The 24169-nt window shown below is 41.7% G+C and overlaps 1 protein-coding gene across 5 annotated transcripts in view; it reads left to right on the forward strand.

The window, feature by feature from the left end:
* Window positions 1-24169, forward strand: part of plekhg4 (pleckstrin homology domain containing, family G (with RhoGef domain) member 4) — a 279951-nt gene that overhangs the window by 203105 nt on the left and 52677 nt on the right. For all 5 annotated transcript variants that reach the window (XM_041191344.1, XM_041191340.1, XM_041191341.1 and 2 more), the window contains one exon: window positions 19558-20555. In XM_041191344.1, the coding sequence (XP_041047278.1) occupies window positions 19558-20555 (998 nt within the window). The remainder of the gene's footprint in view (window positions 1-19557; window positions 20556-24169) is intronic.

The raw sequence follows: 24169 nt of genomic DNA on the forward strand, positions 1-24169 counted from the left end.
GCTGTTTGATATGATCTGCCAGTCAATGGCACATATGGCCAACATGCCTATCATTACACTGGCATTAAAATCCATGCACCATGTTACGCATTTATGTGATATGCAAAACATCTTCTTGGCTTGATGGCAGCACCCTGTTAGTGGCAAGTACCACTCATGTTGCTGCTGCATAGTGGCAGCTAGCTTCACCTGTTTCTCAAGTTTTTGGGTCAGGATAATCTTAGATAGACTGGGCACTTTTCAGGACTGAAAGTGACAGCCTTGGGCTGGTTCCTGAGTTTGCATGATATACAATGCTAAATTATCTGATCAGGGTAGCCATTATCCCGCAGGATGGCTTTGATGCACTCTATTGCAGCATCAAACTTGCATGGTGAGCAAATGGCTCGGGTCCTATTTACGAGGTTGCTAATAAGGCCAATCTTATGGTGCGTGGAGTTATAAGGATCCCATGCGTGTATTGATTAGCAAAGGTAGGCTTGCGGTAGACTGTGGTAGAGAGACCCCTGGCAGATTTCCCAACTAGCATATCAAGGAAAGGGAATTCATGTAACTGCTCCATTTCAAAGGTGAATTTAAGCACAGGATGGAGCCCATTAAGGCATGCAAGGAAATTATTACATGCACTGTGGATTTAAATAAAGTAAACATATCATCCACATGTCAGAAATATGCAAGGGTTAGGAGGCTAGGTGTCAATCCATTGAACACACATTTCTCATGGAACCCAACAAAGATGTTTGCGACAGCTGGGCAAAGAGCGGAATCCCATGGCAACACCATCTATTTGGGCATACATGGTGTCATCAAAACTGAATTCAACTGCGACAGTTGCCGAGTTCATAAGCTAATACTTATTCACACAATGGTGGTGGGTCTAGATCGCCATGATATAATGCTGCAGCGCGTATATCTGCCTTAAATGGAACATTGGTGAATAGGCTAGCAATGTCAAATGAGCACATTGCTATTGATATGCAAGCCCTGTATGGAAATGTGAAGGAATCCTTCACTGTGTATCTGGAAAACTTGCTCAGAACTGCTTGTAACAATTCACCCAACCATTTTGCGAATTCATGCTCTTCAGAACCCGTCATAGATAAGATGGAGTGTAAAGGGATATCACTTTAGTGTGCCTCAGCCATACATACGTGGATGCAGTGAGCCATGAGGATGAACCCTGTCATATATATCACACGGCAGCTCACTGCTCTTATACAAGTTGAGCAAGCGTTTTTTATGGTAGCTTACTTTTGAGCAAGGTTGCGCGGTCATGTTGAGTGGCGAGTCCAATGGATACAAATTCAGACGTCATTAAGAATGGCATGCATTTTGTTGATATAGTCATGCTTGTTAAGGATGACTATTCCCATCCCTTTGTCACATTTACTGATGTGTATGTCTGGGTTGGTCTTTTGAAGCACACCAAAATTGTCCTGATGAGTGCAAGATGAAAAGCTTTGACAAAAAATCTCTTTTTTTCAGCAATATTCTGAGTTTATTGCAAGAAGCCTGGATAAAGTCTATTTTATTGTGTCTTGCAGTAGTGAAGGTAAACAATTGGCCGTTTTGGTTCCTGATTTAAACATTTATACTTAGGACTTGTGGAGTAGTTGGGCTAGAGAAACTGCGCACTCTTCCTATCTTGGTCATAACAGTATTTGTGGGGGGGAGTTGCGGAAGGAAGAGCTGCAGCAGCCTGGACTGGTGGAGGATAAAGGAGTCATGGCAGCTGTCAGGAAAGTGAGTGCACGCATGGAGGAAGCTCTCGTTGTGCTTGCATCCAACTGAACTGAGAGGGAGTGGGAAGCTCTTTCTGTTGATGAATCTTACTGAATGGTTAGTCTGTTAGCCTTGATGATCATGGGGCATAATCAATGATGCCTGCACCTGGGAGAATCAGGTGATGGGGGCAAAATCTAGTGCGTTCTGTGCCATTTGGGCCCCATCTGTCCGGAATTGAATGTTCTGGCTAGGCCTGGCAAATAAAGATCAGAGACCTGTGAGATGCAATGATGGGCAACTGTTTACAGGATACCACAAAGATCCACAGCTGATCCTTAGAAGGAGCTATAAGCGAAGAAGTTCAAGGCCAAATGACTTTGACCACTACTGATACGGCATGGCAAGCAAGCAGTGCTGTGCGGTGAGTCTTTGGTGATCAGGTGTCTGACCATCTGCCTTGAGTCGCAGTCTTCTAAGGGTGTGGTCTCACCATCTCTAGATAGCTCCTCCTTCACCCGTAGATCCTACACTGAGGGTATAGCTCTGTCTTTCCTAACCTTTTTCCTTCCTGATGCCCAGGACTCTGCCCCTCCTGCTGAGGGCATTGCCCCATATCATCACTGGACCCAAAATCTAAGAGCCACGCCTCCATTGCCAACTATTGCGTCCTGTGTTCTCAGGTGGCCTCCTGGGATTGGCAGCCTTGCTCCTTCCACTTGTACCCCATGATGCCAGAAAGATGAAAACCCCTCCATTGCCCGATTACTTACTGCCCACTCTCCTTGCCATCTGCACTGAGCCAATGGCATCTATTTCTCAATGGCTGAGTCCCACTCTGTGCTGTTCTCCCTTCTAGAGGGCCCCATGACTGGCTCTCCACTGTGTTTCCACTTTCATTCAACTGGACTGCCCTAGATAACGCAGCCTTTGCATCTCCTTTCTTAATGGGTCAGGTGAGACCACCCCCCTCAACTGCCCTGATGAAGCTTGGCATCGAGAAACTTGCATATCAGCTGGTGCTGGTATTTTCAATGTGCTTTCAAACTGAAGGTGAAAGCTATAACTTTTCTTTTCACTCTCCCTCTGCACTCTCCCCCCCCCCCCCCCCCCCCCCCCCACCCCCCCCCCCCCCCCCCCCAAAAAAAAGTTGAGCATGATGGAAATGATGGAATGATTAAACTTGGGGTGGAATTTTGTTTTTACTACTTTGGTGTTGAGCATTGCTTGGGAGCAGCATAGAAATCTGGTGAGTAGGATGACATTCCTCTAGCAAGCCACTGAATGTTCTTCCATACACTTCTGTTACTGATGTGTGAATCTCACTGCCATATCTTTTTCCTGTACTCGCCAAGCAATGTTTAATGCCTGAGTGATAAAGAAGAAAAACTACATAGCTGTGTTATCTGGTAATAGCTTCTGACCTTAGTCAGAATGAAAACTGTTGGTTCTCAGTAAATAACCAGTAGTTAAAAAAACGTTCTTAATGTGAATTTTCATAAGAGAAGACCTGAAGCTGACTAAGTAATTGTTAGACCAGGGCTTCACAAACTGTGGGTCTGAAATTTTGGGGTCGCGGGTTCTGAGGCAGCAATAGTTGCCATGGAACTCAGACTGATTTCTAACAGCTGGGAGGCCCCTTTAAATACTCATGTTTTTTTCTATTGGGTGGGCGTAGCCTCATGGACTGCGCGCTAAGTTCCAATTGCAACCGCAAAAAAAGCCTGAGAAAAGGTAGGTTTTTTTTTTGGAGAAAGCCTGTCTGAAGCTCCCCCAACCTCACCAACTGAAGCTCCCCCAACCTCAGCAACTGAAGCTCCCCCAACCTCAGCAACTGAAGCTCCTACCCCATCCCCCCCAGCAACTGAAGCTCCTACCCCATCCCCCCCAGCTCCTACCTCCTCCCAGCAATTGAAGCTCCTACACCCTTGAGCAACTGAAGCTCCTTCTCCCCCACTGCAGCAACTCAAGATCTCCCCACCCTCTCCTCAACAGCTCTTGTACCCCTCCAAATTTTTACACTGGGGGTATGCAGGGTCTGAGGCATTAAAATAGGGTCACACTGGGAAAAAGTTTGGGAAGCACTGTATTGGAAACCAAGAGGGAGGACAATAGATTTCCTTTGAAGGATGAGCAAACATCACTGTAGGCATTTCCCAGAGTAGCGTCTTAGTCTAACTATTTTCAGCTGCTTCATCAAAGACCTTGCCTCCATTGTTTCAGAAGTGGGGGAATTCATTGCTAATTGCGCAGCATTCAGTTTTGTCTGCAATTCTTCGGAAAACTAAGAAGTCCCTGCCCATAAGCAGCAAGACGTGAGCATTATCCAGGCTTGGGCTGATAAGTGGCTAGCAACGAGTGCCAGGCAATGACCTTCTCCAATAAGAGAGAATCTAACCACCTCCCCATAACATTACATTTGTGGAATCCCTCACCATCAAATCCTTGGAGGTCACCATTGACCAGAAACTTAACTGGACCAGCTACATAAATTCTGTGGCTACAAGAGCAGGTCAGAGGTTGTGTGATTCACTTCTGACTTCCCAAAGCCCTTTCCACTATCTATAAAGCACAAGTCAGGGGTGAGATGGAATACTCTCCTATGGGTGCAACCCCAACAATACTCGAGAAGCCTGAAACCATCCAGGACAAAGCTACCTGCTAGATTGGCACTCCATCCAACATGGCTGCAGTGTGTACCATCTACAAGATTCATTGCAGCAGCTGGCCAAGGCCCATTTGGCAGCATCTTGCAAACCTGTGACTCTACCACCTGGAAGGAATAAAGGCAACGAACACATGGCAACACCATCACCTGGAAGTTTCTTCCCAAATCTCACACTATCCTGATTAGAAATATGTAGCCGTTCCTTCACTGTTGCTAGGTCTGATCCTGGACCTCCGGTGTACCTACACCACAAGGACTGCAGCATTTCGAGGAAGAAGTTCACCATCTTCTCAAGAGCAATTAGGGATGGGCTATAAATGCTGATGTTGCCAGCGACGCCCACAACCCATGAATGATTGATTTTTTTTTTTAGAAAGAGACTGAATTACCTTCTTTATCTTGATGGTCTGAATGGGATGTGTTTGCATGTGAAAATCTGAAGTAATTTCCCATTCAAACTCACAGGGGTCCTAGATGTTTTGGAACTTCCTGAAAACTTTGGTTTCACTTTGGATAAAATTCCCTGTCTTACTCAAAATACACTCAGAAAAATGGGTGCAGTGCAAAGAAAAATGAGGCACTAAGCATTTACTCTCATTTTGTCCCTGAACTTGCATCGTGGGCAAGATTTTCTGGTTGGCATGCGGCTGCGATCGGCGGGCCCAGGAGCAGCGGGGGAACGGACTACCACCTGCGATCGGTCCCTGACCATGATTTCCACTGGCTGGCCAGTGAACAGATGTCAGTGTGGGGGCGGGAGGAGGGCGAGCACTAAAGTCAGTGCAGGCACAGCGGAGCCTGGAATAAATGCTCCCTGAAGGTAGAGAGCTGCCTCAGGGAGCTGAAGAATTTGAATTCAATGAGAACAGATTTAAAAATCCGGAAAAAATGCCCACACAACAGAATGAGTCACCTAAACACATTGGTGCTGAAATTTGTGTCCAAACATTTTAATCGTTTTTAAAATTAATCTCAGAAACCTCATCCCGCGCTTGGATGAGGTTTCCTCAAAAATGCAAAGGCTGCCTGGCTGTTTCACCAACCCACCAACTGTAACATTGGACAGGCAACCAAAAATACCCACTAATTGAAACTTTAACGGCCTTAATAGGCCTCTTAATTGTCGGTGAGCATGCTGCCAACTCTCGCGCACGCCCTCTGACTGAAATATCGCACGAGTACGTGATGACGTCTGGATGCTTACCCGACGTCATCGCACGGTATTTTACGCCCGCCCACGGAACAAAAAATTCTGCCCCTGTGGCTTTCTGGTGTTTGGTGTTGAAGATGGTACAATAGTGTAGATTGTATACAAATGAATGTCAGAAGGCTTTGCACTGTCACTGTTTAAGAATAAGGGGCCACCCATTTAAAACAGAATTGAGGCGAATTTTTTTCTTTGAGTGTCCTTAGCTATTGGAACTCTCTTCCTCAAAAAGGCAGTGGAAGCAGAACCTTTGAATAGTTTTAAGGCAGAGGTGGCTAGACCCTTGGTAAGCAAGGAGGTGACAGGTTATCGGGGGTAGGTGGAATGCAGATTTGAGGTTACTGTCAGATCAGCCATGATTTTATTGAATGGCGGAGCAGGCTCGACCATTCAATAAGATCATGGCTGATCCAACAGTAATCACAAATGGCCTAGTCCTGTTCCTTGTTCATATGTTTATCCAGATTTTCTCTCAAAGTGATATGCGCAGATAAAGAGTAAACTGCACAGAAATGTAGACCTGGCACTATTGATTTCTGAACTGCTGTTTCAGATGCATGTGGACTAGATATTGCTACTGTCCAGCTTTCAGTTGGCTGGCCACATAGTGCACTGGCTGCTGCCTGGTCCGTTTTGAGGACTTGGACTCAATAATATACAGTTGACGGTCTACAGGTGGAAAATGAACACTCCTAAGCAATTCGTCCACTGTGGGCTACTGCAACAATCCAGCCTCTTTCGATCCAGGATAAAGATAGGCCCTGGAGGAGACCATCATAGTAACAGGACTGGTTGCTTTGTATTTCTGTTCTTCCTAACCTCATGCAGAACATACTTCACCCAGTTGTGCACTATGTACATCATAGGACCTAATTTGTAAAAAAGAAAAATAAAGGCTTGTTTATATAGCATCTTTCACAACCACCAGACATTTCAAAGCACATTAAAGTCAACGAAATGCTTCTAAGTGTAGTCACTATTGGAATGTAAGAAACACAGCAACCAGTATGCACACAGCAAACTCCAGCAAACAGCAAAGTGGTGACCAGATAATCTGCTTCTGTGATGTTGATGAATGAATAAATATTGACCAGGACACCGGGGATAACGCCTCTGTTCATCTTTGAAATAGTGTCATGGGATCTTTACATCTACCTGAGCAGGCAGATGAGGCTTCAGTTTAGCCTCTCATCCAAAAGATGGCACCTCACTGCAGCACTGAAGTGTTAACTTTGATTTTTGTGTTCAAACCCTGGAGTGGGATTGAACCTGGAACCTTGTAACTCAGAGGGGAGAGTGCTACCAGCTGAGCCATGGCTGACACTCAACCATCTGACTCAAGCAGGTAGTGTTGCCCATGGCATTGTCAGGATAGGCCATTACTTTTGTCACCTTAAATAACAAATATCTTTGCTGATTCAGCATTAAAAAGAGAATTCTATTATTCTGTTTAACATTGTGATAGAAGCTGTGTTCAGTACTGTGCCAGCCTACCTTCTTTCCATGTAGCTGATTTGGAAACAGACAACTGTTCATGACAGCCACTCAGTGAATAAACTCACCTGGTCCTCTCCTAAGCTACTATTTTTTTTTTGTCACCCAACTGTACAAATACCCCAAGGGGACCTTATTTCTATTCTTGCACTGTTATTCTTCCACATATTGTCTTTTCTATATCTACTACTTGGTATCCATGGTCTTGCCCTCTTAAGGCTGACTGCAAATATGCCAGGACTCCTGCTTGAGCTGCTGCTGCCACCCCAGCCATGCCATAGCGAGCACACGTTCAGATTGGGGAATGTGCACCACAGAAATGCAGATTGCAACTTCTGACTGGCTCAAATAGATTTCAAAACTATGATATTCATCTACAACAGACTTAAAGTTCACTATTCTGTACATCCATGGACCCACAGAAGCAAAATTTCAACTTTCTTTTTCTGTTGCATGAGACAACACTGCAGTGTCTTATATTGGTCAGGAAGCACTGCCAACAGTAAACAATTAACCTGGACCAAGAAACTTTTGAAGAAGGAAGCTAGAGGATAATTTAATATCACAGCTCATTCAGCCCATGAAATGACAGCAAATGCCCAGAGTACCTATTTCTTTCTTGAAATGTTACCAGTAGTGCACCAAATGTATGCTATTTTCACAACAGAAAGTTGTGGCATTGAGATTGCTCATTTTAGTTGCACTTCTCCCACATTGTCTGAGGGTAGCAGCAGGAGAGGAAGGTCAGCCCTACTAATTATGTATGTTATCTAAGAATGTAAGCACCAGGGCTGTGCATTTGCTAACTAGGCCAAGGGTCATACTATCCTAACATGCCTCTGTTAAATTTGTGTCACCTTGAACAGGTAACTGACAAGTAAGTGGAGCCTTTGACTATTGATTAACTAATCAATACAGCTACAGCTCCATGAATGCAAGGTTGGGGAATAACAGGTGGCACTCAATGGTTGAAATGCATGGATCAGTGACCTCTATGGATGATGTTCTTCTAAATCTGCATCTTTTTTTATATGTTCACATTCACCACTCATAGTAACAAGTAATAGGCCCAGGTTATGTTTAATAATGAAAATATTCATCTTAAATCACGTGATTTTAATATCATGGCAGACTTTCTAGTATTTAAGGACAAATTTAGAGAAGTGTTTTTACTAAAATGTATGCATTAAGAAACGCTGTTGTTCCAAACGTAATGAGATTTTCTACAAATTTTTATGCTGCAACTTTGTGAAGTATCAACAAAGCTCCAAATGAATTATTGTGGTAGCTGCTCGCTACTCAAATCTTAGCCAACCAATCAGATTATGACCAAAATATTCTAATGATTAATATAACTATCTGCAGCAACATTGCTGGCCAGTAAGAGCCATATGTTGCAGAACACCGACCTTTCAGACTTTTAACCTATCACTTTTGATTTTTTTAAGAAATGAGTTATAAGCAGAAACCCTGACTCCACTGAGCTTCACCAAATTGTAAGTCCAGTGCCGTGTTTTTATTTCACGCTACACAGTTCACTAATTTGTAGTGTGGGGATAGAAAGCCCTTCGTCCCCCTCCTCAGTCCCTTTTCATCTAGTTACTGAGGAAGCCCATCTGGTATTTAGCCTAGCATTTGTCTGTGAATACTGCAGCGTTCATAGGGATTTAAGTTAGCACGTTTGCAAGGCACCGCTGGCTCAGTGTGTCTGAGTTCAGGATGATAGCACACAATACAGCTGAAACAGTCTCTCAGAAACTAGGTTTGCAACCAGTTTGTAGACCTGTGCAGGTAGGAGCACATTTGTATTTTCCTGAAACTTATGCAACAGATGCATTATGATATAGACAACTATTGACAATAGATTGTGCTTTCATGCAACAGATTGTGTTGATTTTTTAAATGGAAATATAATTGTGAAATTTATAGGATTACTGTTATGTTTACTCTTGGTGTTCAGCAAAACCATTGATCACCATTGTCAAGTGCATATTCCACAGTGGACCTTTGTAGAAAATTCACTTTGTGTGTAGTTTTTTTTAAAAGAGTTTAGCATTTTTTAATATTTTATAAATGACCTATGAGTGAAGTACCAGCACTAAGTTAGTGATGCACATTATCACTATATTTCAAATACGCTTTCACTTTTTTTTAAGTAAAGAGGCTTTGTAGTGAGACTTTTAAGTTTAAAGATGTGACATAAAGCTCTGATTTCTTTGCAAATTATGTTTGACAATGAATGGGAAGTTTTCTTCCTGACAAATTGAAGCATTGATAAGAATAGGCGGGAGATATTGTGTTTGCCATTTCATAGAGCTGCGAACCTCAAACAGACCTCAAATTCAGACTGTGGTGTATTGTCCTATGGATGAATGCTTGTCTTTGAGGCCCCTGCTTAAGCTAGTTGAGCATCTCAGCAGTTGGTCATTCGAAAAATAAGAGAGACCTAGAATTAAAAACTAATTTAGGAGAAGTGTGCATTGCTAAAAATATGCAGTGGTATTATGAATATCTTAGTTTGATGTATTATTCAGCTTTCAAATTCAAAATGCTTTACACTAATAACTTAGTTTATGCACTTTATACGTGCATATTCTCAATTCTGTTTATTGTGTTTCGCATGGTATTACATGCCTCACTTTTCATGATCTCCAAATGCTAACTGTTATTCTTGACATTGGTAGCTATTGAGTATGGAAGTCTATGATTGTCTTGTGAACAAGAATCTAGAAAACTGCATTTGAGATTATTATTTTGATACAGAAGGAACAAAGTGGAATTTTCACTAAACCATGTGCACTCATAAAATGTTTAATGTAAATATAACCAATAAGATGTTTACCATCCAGAGTTAGGTATTAAGCTTATAAATTCCCCATAGACATGGCATAATCTCAGTTTAAGGCTGTGAAGATTTAACATGCTGCATATGTGCTTAGCCTGGGAGCTGGGATCTTTGTTCCAGAAGAATTTGATGATGTCAGAGACCCATTTTATTATGATGGTAAGTGTGGCTAGGGCTAAAATAGAATTAAAGAGGGGGAGAAAAGTCATCCTTTATTTTCTTTGTCATGGCCCGTTCCATTCTAAGAATTAAAATGTCACTAATCATGCTGTCTGGGCTGAACCATGAGTCCAGAGTACTGCTGGGTCACCAGCCTTTTAAAGCCATTCACTGTGGGTCTTTCTCCGTCTGTCATTTCATTCTTTGGTGTAGACAAATTCATCTTTATTCTGCACTCTCCCAATACTTGAATGGACCAGCTATCATCTTCATAAATAATGGTAAATATATTTGTAGAAGAATCCACAGGTTTTTTTTGTTTATACATGTCATATCTTTTCTTTCACTACTTATCACTGTAACTCCTGGAGTGCTGCTCCAAACTAAAAGGCTCAGTGGTTTGCGATCATTAAATAATTGTATTTTTGAAGTCTTTTGCCATTGTTTCTTTTCCCAGTAACTTTCTCCCCCTCCTATACCATCTGCCAAGCAAATCAATGCTTTCCCGACGTCATCTTATGTTCCTATCTAAAAAGTGATGGAGGAAGGGTTGGCCTTGCCTCCGTATCCTATTTCAACCAGGTGAATATGTAAGCTTCAGAAACTCATCTTCTGGCAAATTTTACAGGAAAACCTGTGCATGTAGTGCCGGATGTGCTGCATTGCCAGCTGCCTTTCATTTGCATATTGCAGCGATTTATTCTAGGTTATTCTGTTTCAGGATTGATTTCACTGCCAAGGAACTGAAACTCAAGTGCACCCTTTAATTAGCATTTATTTTAAAGTATCACCATTTCGCCTCTGGTTTCCTGTGATTACATTTATCACATTTGAATTACAGTTTGTTAGCTATTACTTCACATCAGGCTAATTAACTTTGATTTATGTCCAAATGAATAAATAGTTAAATGTTTTATTATTTTTAAAACAACCTGTACTTGTGCAGGGTCTTTTAATAAACGAGCCATACAATTTATAAAGAGCCTACACAAAATAAAAAATAAATTGTACCTTGAAGTGAATTGTACAATAATATTTTAAATTATGAAAAATGAAATTAGAAATAATAAGCATCATTCCAAAAAGTGAACATGATGTATTGATAGGTTGTAAGTTTGGCCATCAGATCACTAAAGTGAAATGAAACTAAAATAGTTCTCAGCACTATATTTTCAATGCCAAGTTATTCTCATGGCATGGTTGATATATCTCAAGCCAGTATGTCAAAATCCAATAAAAATGTGGAGGTGTATTGAAACAGAGGAGCAGTATTGAACCTTAATACATACATTCCTGCATCTATATAGCACCTTCCACTTTTTCAGGATTTCTTGAAACTCTTTACAGCCAATAGATTACCTTTAAAGCACAGTCACTTCTATGGAGGGAAATATGACAACCAATTTATACAGAATATAGCCCCACAAATAGCAGAATGATAAATGCTCAATTGAACTTTTTGGTGGTTTTTGTTGAGGGATAAATGTTGACCTAGACATAGGATAGAAAAAACCCTGCTCTTCTGATTGTACCGTGGAATCTTTTACAACCACCTGAACAGGCAGGTGGGATCTCAGTTTAATGTCTCATCTGAAGGATGGCACCCCTCTGACAATACAGCACTCAATCACCCAGCAGTAAAGCGTCAATCTAAGTTACGCACTCGAGGCTCGGATTGAAGCTTGAACCCATGACCTTCTGAATGAGAAGTAAGAGTGCCAAACCTTGTGCCAAGCTACCAGTTTCAATATTTTAATAAAATGCATGAACTCAAATTATTTCTAATACAATAAATGCCATTTTGTGAAGTCATTAAATAACAAAGGATTGAATAGCAAACTGCAAATGGTAGGTTATTTGCAATATATATTACTCACTGAGTCACTTTGCTTTTGGCACAGTTGGCAAACAAAGGAAGAGTTTAGAGGGTAAATTAGAATCAATATTCCATCTTTACAGGTTGAAGGGGGCACTTCTCATGCGAATCATGCATCAATACTCATTTTGGTATATGTTCATTTTCACTTTGATCATTTAAAAAAAAACTCAGCTTTTCTGAATTTGGACCGCCTCAGGTAAATTAACCTCAGGTAAATTATAATGAAAGGAAAAGGACCTAAAACTTGGGGCAGAATTTTACATTCGGCGTGCGCCCGACACCCTGGAACGTAAAGTGACACGCAATGATGTCAGGCAGGCATCCTGACGTCATCACGAACTCACGCGATATTTTGTTTGGCGGGCACGCATCGGAGTTGGCTGTACGCCCACCGATAATTGAAAGGTCTATTAAGGCCATTAACTAGGTAATTAAATTGAATTTTACGCTGCTCATCCAACCTTACGGTTGGCAGGCAGGTGAAAAGACCAAATGGGATTTACGTTTTTTAGGAAACCTCATCCACGAGCGGGGTGATGAGGTTTCCTAAAGCCAATACTGATGAAATAAAAACTTTATTTTGAAAATAAAAACATGTCCCATCTCATGTGACACAGTCACGAGTGGCCATGTTTCATTAAATTTTTACTGTCCTACATATTTTTTTAAAAAGCACTTCAATCTCCCTGAAGCAGCTCTGTGCCTCAGGGAGATTGAAACACTCTTTCGTGCGCATGCACCTGACTCTCCTTCCTTCCCCCCACCCGCACAGGGCTCGTGATCCACGCAGGGCGGGCCATAATTGGCCTGCCCCCATGAAATCGCCATGCGGAGCTGATCGTGGGCGGCTCCATGACTGCTCCCACCGAGCCCGCCTGACGACTGGAAAATCCTGGCCTTGGCTTTGACTAAAGATCTGGAGCAAGTGTTTGGTGACATAGTTGGCACTTCAGTTTTGAAAACAATATGCATAAATACAGTGGATTGGGATTAGGCTCTTGACAGCTGCTGAATTCATGGGTTTCTCTTTGCATTCTTAACATGATTATTAGGGTGTGATCAAATTCTTTACAGCTTGTAAAAGAAAGCTGCAACACATGCCTAAAGGGAAAAGCCTATGTGATAGCTTGAAAAGACAGAGCTTCTGCATCACATTTTCACTTTATAATAAAAGCCCAACCATTACCTTTTATTCATAAAAAAAAATAAAGTGGATGTTTATGCATTGGAAGTTAATGAAGTTAATGCTCAATGTGTTAAATGTGTTTTAGGGTAAATTTTATTTCTGTACACTTCTTATGATGGATGATTGAAACAAGCAGCCAAATGGATGTCTTTGAATATTTATGGAGTCAAAACCAGTTTACTCATAGTATTAATGTACAAAATATTCCTTAGGTGATTCATAGTCTTACATCTCAAGGAGGCTCTTCAGTTCATTGTGCGTATGCCGGCTCTTGGGAAGAACTATCATTTGCAAATGTAATTTTATTAATTACATATTGTAACTGCCATGATCTTATGGAATTTGTGGAGCAGGCTCGCTGGGCCATATGGCCTATTCCTGTTCCTATTTCTAATGAGCCACCTGACATCCTACATTTATATAACTTGCATACAGCTTCAAATTTATGTAGTGCCTTAAATGTAGAACAATTTCCCAGGGTACTTCAGAGAAAGGGAAAAGTGATGACCGGTCAAAGAAGCAAAGGTCAAGATGAGTGACCAAAAATCTGGCCAAAGAGAGTGTCTTTGAGAAGAGTGTTGAAGAGAAGGGAGTTAGAGGGGCAGAAGATTTTGAGAAGGAATTTCACGACTTGGGCCTAAGCAACTGAAGGCATATAACTGAAGGATATAAAAATATTAAATGTGGTGGGCTGGCTGTTTGGCTGACTGTCAAACATCAGCCAATTAGGTATTTTTTGTTTTCCAATTGGCATAGGAAGCTAGTGCATCACAAGGATGGGTGTGTTGGGCCAACTAATGGCTGGAATGTGGGACATGTGATAAAATCTCCAGGAACACACCTAATCACAGATGGCGACCCTAATCATGGTAGAAGTTACTCCTAGTTGAGAGCTGGTTCAAAAATTCCATTCATGTTTACTTCTTGGGATAATGGTCATCAAAGTGTGGAGCAGTGTGTCTCGAGTACTTAATTATTACTTCTTTTGTTCATTTATGCTTTATATGTTATATTTCTGCAAGAGCTTTTGGAACTTGCCCCTCTAATGATGATTTCAGCCTTGCTGGAAAAGGCTGAATCGTCTGATAGACTCCCTTGTATAAGTGACCACTGTTATGGCACAGCTGATGGTAAATGCTGAGCTGTTCAAATCCCAAAAGGAAACTTGAAACAACTGCTGCAACTGTTTTGCAATTTGTATAAATTTCAAGATCCTTGCCTTGAATTCAGTAGTAATAAGACCACTGAGTCATATAGGTTTCTTGCAAAACTAAATTAAACCTTTGTTAATAGAAAAAAATGATTTAAAGTACACACACAAATCTATAAATTACTACTATGATAACTTCTAAACCCCCTAGTTAATCTAGCTCTCAGTCACACTTTCATTAAGGCAACAGTAAGAGACACAGATTTTAAAGACCCAGGCAAAGAAACATGATACCCTGAACAATCCAATTCAAAGTGAGTTTTCTTAACTGAAGTTCTGAACAATCCTAATTTTTCTTAACTTCAGTTCTGAACAATCCTATTCAAAGTGAGTTTTCTTAACTTCAAAACAAAAACAGAATTACCTGGAAAAACTCAGCAGGTCTGGCAGCATCGGCGGAGAAGAAAAGAGTTGACGTTTCGAGTCCTCATGACCCTTCGACAGAACTGTCGAAGGGTCATGAGGACTCGAAACGTCAACTCTTTTCTTCTCCGCCGATGCTGCCAGACCTGCTGAGTTTTTCCAGGTAATTCTGTTTTTGTTTTGGATTTCCAGCATCCGCAGTTTTTTTGTTTTTATTTTTATTTCTTAACTTCAGTTCTTTATAGACAGCAGCTTGAGGCGTAGATGCTGGAGGGTTTCACACTTGTTAGATCTTAGAATGTCTACCTTCGCACACAGCCTTTGCTCCTTTATACATATTTTCCCCTTTAAATGCAAATTCCTATTGTTTCACTATGCCTTTGGACTTTACCTCTCTGATAATAAAAATCTCTCATAGTATCAATTTTACCAGTAGTCTTTAGGAAAAATAAACACACTGTTTCTTACATCTCCTGGCTAGGTGAAGCATTTCATCCCACCTTTGAAATCAATCTAGTCTGGTTTATTTAAAACTGCAAATGTTCCTTTTACCCCAAGTCTACCTACTTAACATTCCAAACCTAGCTTATCTCCTAATACATCAAAGCCTTCAGACCAGCTGCCTTTAATTCAGTTAAGTCACACACACACACAGACATAGATCCATAGACAGACCCCACTATTACTCTACTTTGCAATAAATTCCAATAACATTATGAGAATTATTATATCTTCCTGACAACCACTATAATTAAGTTCCAGAAGATACATAATGGCAGAGTCACCTTAACCACTACATCAGGTACAGTAGTGGTTATAATACTTCTTGCTGGTTTTTTGATTAATATTTTCATAAGGAGTGCTGATCATGATGAAGAGAGTGAATAACAGAGCATTTCAACATCATATACTCAGGAATTTCCCCATATTTGCTTTACTGTGATTAAGCTGTTCATTGCAACTTCTGCAACATGTCCCTGCAATATAACTTGACTGCAAATTAACAACAGCATGCCCCACTGCTGCAATTAAATGACATTTTTTTCTTTGCACAATACTTGCTTCTCAGAAGGGTCATCAGATCAGTACCAAATTAAGGACATTTTTTGCTGTGGTCTTGTTTCCACTAATATTTACATTGTGACTGAGCAAGTTAAATTTTCTAAAACTATCTCTCATTTCAGAGCAGTGAGATTTTCCTCCCTTTAGTCTGAGTTGGATTCATATAGAACTTCCAGCAATGAAACGGTGTGCCTAAATGATCTGTTAGTAAATGCTCATCAGACACATAAAACTCAGCCTGTGCCTTGAATATACTGCATGGGGATCATCTTAACTTACATCATCACAGCATGCCCACCCTCATGATATAGATAAAATATTTTTGGTATTGAGTCAAACAATCTAGGGTATAAGTGATTTTTAAGTATTGTTCTTTCCACTGCATATCACCATTGGTGTGATCATGAACAATGTGAAAAAAGTTTGTTGTTAAGCATAACAGCATTGTGTAATAGCATCAGTGCAAGCTAATGAGCAATATTCTGTACCGCTAACATTGTAATAGTGCTGTATCATGGAATGGCCCAACAACAGTTCTGATTACCATTTGCCACTTTTGCCAGTTATGAGTTGTTAGCTGTTACAGGAAGGAAACATAGAACAGCTTGTCTGATGAAGGGTCATACGGACTCAAACCATCAACTGTATTCCTCTCCGCAGATGCTGTCAGACCTGCTGAGTTTTTTCAGGTATTTTTGTTTTTGTTATAGGACAGCTGAATAGAACAAAATAATTTTATGGTCTGATTTCAAGTTCCATCAATTCATAAATATTGAAACGTTTAAGGGTAATTTGTACAGATCTACAAAATACAACTTCACATAAACCCTTATTGGAAAGGTTTTTAATCCTGCTTGCAGTTATCATTATGCAAAATCTCATGACAAAGGACTTTGATAGAGTGGATGTGCAAAACATTTTCACTTGTGGGTGAGGCCAGAAAAAGGGAGCATTAATATATATAAGAAAGCCACTAACTGTTAAGATAAAACCCTTAGGAAGGATTTTTTTTAACACAGAAATGGAATTTGTGCCACATGGAATGGATGAAGCAGAAAACATTAATGCATTTAAGAGGAAACTTGATGCACAAGGAGGAAAAGAATAGAGGGACACGGGGGGCAGGGTGGGAAAAGATAATTGGAATAAGGGGAGGCTTCTAGAGAGTACAAGCACTCTCACAGATCAGTTGAGCCAAAGGCCTAATTCTATTCTGTAGATTCTTTGTAATTGTATATAGAAGTACCATGTTTGTTGATCATGGTTTTTAATCAATGATCTTTACAGGTTCATGTTCGAATAATTTGAAATACCGTTCTGCCCTTCTGCTCCCCTAAGAAAATGCTTTTATTTCTCTGCCTTGCACCATCCTTCAGCTAGGTTGTTCCCAGGCCAGTTCTAGTGCCACACACTTGTCCAGCTGCTATAGAATTCACAGGAACAGAATTCACTTCAGCTTTTTTCTATGGGGAAGTGCCTGTCTGTCTTCCAAAGGCGGCTCAGCTAAGCTTATGGAATCGTGTCTTTAAATCTGAGTAAAATTGATCTGGGGTATTTTGTTGTACATCAGGTGATTCAATTAAAATAACTGCTCAATTTATTACCACTTCATCAGCTAAAACTTTCTCCCTGGGCAGAATTTTGCTGCCAGCGAGCAGGGGGCGGGACCCACTCACCGATGAGTAAGATGACACGGGATGACATTGGGTGGAACCCCTGACGTCACCCCGCCCCATTTAAATTTTCAGGAAGGCGGGGGTGCAGCAAAATCAGCTGCGGGCCTGCCGACCTGTCAATGGCCATTGACAGGATCATTTAACCAATTAAAGGACATCCATCCTTAAGGTTGGCAGGTCAACCGGGACCCCAGCAGCATATGGAGAAAACATGAAACCTTATCCTAATCATTGTCACATGAGAGGACATGTAAGGGATTTTTCTTGTCTCTATTTTTAATAGTTTTAAATGTCGAAGCGATCTCCCTGAGGCGGCACTTAGCCTCAGGGAGATGTGCGCTCTTTTGTGCGCATGCGCGAAAGAGAGCACTCTCAATTTTAGGGAATCCCCCCATCCCACACAGGGAGCGCATAGCGCTTCCCAGTGGACGTCACGCTGGACGGGCCTTAATTGGTCCGCCCACGTAAAACGGCAGTGCGGCCCACTTCGCTGGCAGCGATCAGCTCTGCACCCGCCAGCGATTGGGTCGGGCCCGCCCGCCCAACAGGCAGAAAATTCTGCCCCATGTATTTGATTCCTTGACTCTGTTTCTTCAATGCTGAGTTATAATTGCCATATATTCTATACGTGGAGAAGCAAAATGAAGAAAAATAAATGATGTTGGTGTGGACACAGGCTACCTTAACTTTGCGTGGTGGAGGGAGATCAATAGAAAGAGGAAGGAAGCAAAACCTAAATGCATTTTAAGAAGGATCCTCATCTCGAAGGAAAAGCTGAATTTGTAACTTTTTGCTCTAATAATTTGTGAGCAAGGCAATTCTTAACCTTGAAGAAGAAGCAATATACATGAGTCATGTGTTTTGCCTCAAACGCTTATTTTGATTTTGAATTTTTGTGCTGATCATAGTGAAAATATCAATGAAGAGGAAATAAAGAGTTTCTTTTGCAGTCTAATATCAGCATTAATCATTCCTGGGTTAGGTGCAAAATGCAGCTTTCAATTCTGTCCAAACATTTGGCTCAATCCAAAAGGCAACTTTTATTGTACTAGCATAACTTGTCTACTTTCTACCACCCCAGCAGTCTTTACAATGTGATTGTCAATTGAATATGAATTTATGCAAAATTAATGGCAGGTTTTGTGCTGTGGGCTCAGGTCTTTTGGGAATTCGATAGAGACTTCCGAAACTCAATTCACATGGGAATTGTAATAGCCAGCAACGAGAGAAGGCATTCATCATTTCAGGATAAACTGGATTCCAACACGGATGAATTGTCTTAAATTCTGTTAAGAGTGCATCTGTTTAATTTCTAATAAAAAATGTTATTGAATGTGTTGTTGGATTGATAATTTTTATTCTTCATAAAGAGTTTCTAAACTGGGTTAATACATTGGAAAACTTAGACTTCAGAGATTAGCTAGTGATGTGCATTAAGCGTAACAGGACATGTTTGTTCCTTGAACTATACTGGTTTGTTGGATATTGCCTATTAATATGCCCATTGGCAAAGTCATTCTGAGTTGAGCATTTTTGTTTGGTACTGTTGCACTGTGTAAATATGGCATGATGAATGATGATTTGTAGACAATTGTGTTATTTCAGCAACTCTGCACAGCAAGTATATAACAGCTGGTATGTCACAATTGGTTCACATCTGCCCTTAGAGGAAGTCGTGTTGGAGTTTCAGGGAACCAAGATCTTGTGAATTGTTTTCTTGAGAACTGTTTGCCAGAAGAGAAAAGCATTGCCACCTTTGGCTGAACAGACTGTTGTGGGTTGTTAGTATAATAAATTTAAGTGTGTCTACAAGTGCAAAAAATCTGGATTGTTACAATATATAGTGAACACCGTATTAATGAAACCTTGTACCATGGGTATTGACCCCAGTAGCCACTGAGTTTAATTTGTCACTCATCGAGCTAAAAGTGAGAGATTTATTTTGCTAATTTTTGAAGTCATTAACACCCCAAAATGTATTTTGTGCTAGAGCTGCTTTCTCTTTTTCAGTGACCTGAACCTTAATCTTGAGAAATGACTTTTGTAATATAAATTTGGTTGCTAAGCTGCTTTGTCTTTGTTACAGGCTTATGAGTGGGCCCTAGAAGGTATGCGGCACCTTGCGTGCATCAGCATGGATGACTGCAGTTCAACAGAACGTTGTGGGTCAATTGTGAAATATCTGGAAAATCATCATCGTCAGTATCCTGAAATTTCAGATGCCGAGTTTCAAGGAATGAAGGATTTGGCATGTGAATTAAAAAATGAGAAGGGGATAAAACAGTGGAAATTTGCTTGGTCCAAATGTCAAGAGACGAAGCTTATCTTTGAAAAGAAGCTGGAAGCTGCATTGCGAGCAGGAAAGTCATTACCATCAGACCATAGGCTTTCTGATTTTAATTGTATGAGGAACGAAATTGTTAACATAGGACACAGGAGGCATTCAGGTGGAATGGAGCACAGATTACAGTGTGCAAGCTCAAACAGTAGTGGTTATTCTCTGAGCAACAGATCAACACAATGTGGTATGTGGCAGAGAGACAAACTCTCATCACAGTCTTTAGGCAGTTGTTACGGGACTATAAATAATGAGGATGTTTTTGTACCTAAAACTATTCTCAGCAAAAGCTCTAGCCCTAGTTTACAAAGCTTTGATCAAATGGGAACAGGGAAAACTTGTGCTTCTGTTCATACGTCAACACCAGATGTGTGTAGAAGATTGCATAGTATCTCTGATGAAGAAGCCAACTGTGACAGTAATGTTGACTCTTCTCATATACAGTCTAGATGCCTCTCAACACCAGATTCCCAGAATCAACATCTGAAAAAGCTATTACGGAAAGCACAGAGCTTTGACTTTTCACCCAGTGATACCCACAGGTACAATTCATGTCAAAGAACTTTTAGTGAACCTGCAAGGCGTGGAAACACAGGAGTATTCATTAAAGGGCTGGAAGTGAGCAGCACTGAACTTAACGATAGACTTTGTACCTCCAGACATCAGGCATTGTTTAGTTGGACTGGAAACCAGGCAGAAGGTCACAGAAGATATTCCCCCTTGCAGGAGACCAAGGCTAAGGGCAGGTGGGTACTAATTTCATCCAGGATTAAAGTAAATTGTGGACCATTTAACTGAGTACTGTTATTGTAAGTGGGGCATATACCAAAACATTACAATGGTATTTCAGGAATATGGAGGAAATGGCAACTAAAAATGTTTATCCCTTTGATTGTGGAGTAGAAATTGGGCCTTGTTGCCTCTGTTATAGGGGCACAACAAGGGTCAGCTTCGGAGACAAATTTCCTGCATCCCAAGAATACCTGGAAGACATCTGATCCAGTATTGGTTCAGGTCAGTTTTAAGCCATCTGATGCAGTCATCTAAGGCAGACAGTAGATCCCTTAAAAAATGCTCCAGTCAACTTTTCCTGATTTGATGAGGCCTAGCAAGTGGAAGTGATCTAAGTTACAACTGTTTTTTTAAGTCCTTGATGTATGGCCCATAGGATCAAGAGTGCTGTCAGCCCACTATCATTCCCCACCCATTCTTCTGCAGCTTAGCTTCAGGTTGCTGCTGGTGAGGTCAACAGTTCGACATTCATCTTTATAAAATGAGTGAACTGCCTAATAACGCTACTGAAGCCCAGAACCCAATAGAGCATATAGAAGTTTCCATCCATCACCTTTAACCTGTTTATGTTGTAGTATATAAACTGAAACCATTCCAGAATCAACCAGTGGTCAATTACAAAATATACTGTAGCTCTATAGTTTGTCACACACTGTCAACAAACTGAAATTGTCATAGTACCAAAAGTTAATATATTTTGCCATTTAGTCTAAGGGATGCAAAATCCAAAAGCACATAATAAATAGACATATACAGACTCCGTTGGGAATTTTAAAATTTAACTGAAACCTCTTTTACTATTCAAATGTTTCTTTATCTATTTTGCAGATGTTTCTTAACTTTGTGAGCTCCAGTGTTGTAATTTCTATATGAAAAAAAACTTATGTGACACCCCTCATAAGAATGTAATAGACTTGCAAAATATTCAGTTTATGATTTTGGTGGGAAAAATGTTTTTTCTGATTATTGACCTTGTTTTCCAGTGACAGCTTAATATTCAAGGAACTATTTTTCTTGCTGCAGCAACCAATTCAATCAGTACATTTTTGTTGGTTGTATCTATTCCTTGTTTTAAAAGCAGTTTCCTTACAGGATTGTCAGCTCTTCCTCAACCAGGTTGAGATTTTTAAAAATTATTTCACGGGATGTGGGCATTGCTGGCTAAGCCTGCATTTATTGCCCATCCCTACCTTCTCAGAAGCAATTAGGGAAGGGCGATATATGCTGGTGTTGCCAACAGACACCCACATCCTGTGAAATAATGAAAAAAAACTCAATCTGGTCAGTAAGAAGGCATTACAATTAGCATTGGTAGTCCCACATTGTGTGTGGATAAGGGTCATGGTGGTGATTGTGGCTCCATTACAAGGAGGTAGAAACCATGCTTTAACTGTACAAAGCCCTGATTAGACCACAACTGGAGTAGTTCCGGGCATATACCTTAGGAACTGTATACTGGCCTTGGAGGGAGTGCAGCATAGATTAACCTGAATGATATTTGGGTTCCAAGAGTCAAAGTACAGTGAGAGGTTGCACAAACTAGGGTTGTACCCCCTGGAATTTAGAAGGTTAAGGTGTGTTTTGATCCAAGTTTTCAAGATATTAAAGACAACAGGATAGATAGAGAGTAACTATTTCTGCTGGTTGTGGCACCTAGGACCAAGAGATAAAGGCTAGGATTTTCCGTGCCTGCTGGTGTCAGGCATGTTCATTGGCATGAGTGGACAATATGGCAAGAAGGCCAAAGATTGATTTAACAATGCCGTGAAACCAGTTTACAATCGTCTGCTCTGCCCGCCAAGGACGGACTGCGTTTCCTGCTGTTAAGGTAACTTGGGGAGGTTGGGGTGCAAAGGCTGCCCTGCAGTTGAGGTAACATGGGGGTGGGGTGGTGGGGAGGGGTGGGGGGTGGGTGGTGCAAGGGCCCTGCAGTTGATGGTAGTGCACAAGCACATGCGAGGTGGGTGAGGGAAGTGGCCACGCATTAGAGAAATCTTGTAGGAAGGTGACCATTCCTCTGCAGCTGAGACAGTTCAGGCGCAGCCACATTGATATGATTGAAGTCGGGCCTCTAGCTTTTCTGCTCACTCAAGCAACACAGAGGCATCAAAGTGCCATCAAGTGCTCCAGAGCTTTTCACCCCTCAGGCACAGACTTCAAAGTAATAAGCGCTTTAGTGGACTGCAGAACAATTGGGCGACTGGGCAATTTGAACAATCTCCTTGCTAAAGCTGGCCATGGAGCAGCCAATTGTAGAGGTGCTCACAGCTCCTTGCAATGTCATCATCCCGGTTTGGACCAGTCTCCCTCATGGTTCAAACTAACAGCGCAGTCTTGCAGCACAGGCTAGGAGAATGCCTGAGCTGAGAGCACAGCTTGCAGTCTAATGGGTGCAGGTGGGTGGGGTTTCAGGCAGCCATGTAGTGCATTAATCTCTGGCCATCCAAGTGGTTGCAAGCACTCTCTGGGATGCGTTAAGGAGCCTTCAGACTTAATCAAGACACCCATGCTAACCCATGCATCTGTCTCTTTCATCCTACAGGAGGAGTACATCAGGATCATGGAGCCTGGTGACCTAGCTGCATGCCTCATGGCTTACAGAAAGCGAAGACAATGAAGAGGAGAGCAACTGAGGCGCCTGACTGTCAGAGGGAGGAGCAGCACCCTCTGGAAGAAGGTGCGGCTGGGGCTCCTGCACACGCCGCTGAAGAGCCACAGCAAGCTGTCACTGGTCGGCGCCTAGCTAGACCCAGGGTCTATAGATCTGTCTTTCATTCCTGCAGATGACCTAGAACCAGTGTTTCTGAAGACTGCTCATGTCCAGGGAACTGGTCGGTCACATCTGCCAGCTACTACAGGATTTGGCGCCACGGGGACATGGAGGGCATCCACTGCCAGTGGCCGTGAAAGTGACCGCGGCACTCAATTTCTGTGCCAGTGGCTCCTTTTAGGGCTCCACAGGTGACCTCTGTGGGATTTCACAAGCCTCCACCCAAAAATGCATCCATGAGTTCACGGATGCCATCTTCATGAGGGCACATAACTTCATGCATTTTGCCCAGGACCAGGACAGCCAGGATGCAAGAGTGATTGGATTTGCCCAGATCTTGTGTTTCCCACAGGTGCAGGGTGCCATCGATTGCACTCATGTGGCACTCAGATCTCTGTCACAGCACGCAGTGAACTACAACTGCAAGGGATCCATTCGCTGAATGTGCAGCTGGTATGCGACCACCACAAATGCATCCTGCGGGTCTACGCATAATTTCCTGTGAGTATGCATGACTCCTACATTCTCAGTGGGTCAGAGACCCCTGAGTACTTCTAGGGTGCACAGAAGTTGCAGGGATGGCTCCTTGAGGACAAGGGCTGTTCTCAGATGTTGTGGCTGATGACACAAATGCGATGCGCTCAGACTACAGCAGAGTGACAAGACTCATGCTGCAACTCGCAACTTGGTGGAGAGACCATCGGGATGCTGAAAATGAGGTTCTGGTTCCTGAACCAGTCTGGTAGTACCCTACAAAATAGTCCACAGAAGGTGTTACGCATCGTCATCATTTTCTGT

This window comes from Carcharodon carcharias, chromosome 7, assembly GCF_017639515.1.
Source record: "Carcharodon carcharias isolate sCarCar2 chromosome 7, sCarCar2.pri, whole genome shotgun sequence".
Lineage (NCBI taxonomy): Eukaryota > Metazoa > Chordata > Chondrichthyes > Lamniformes > Lamnidae > Carcharodon > Carcharodon carcharias.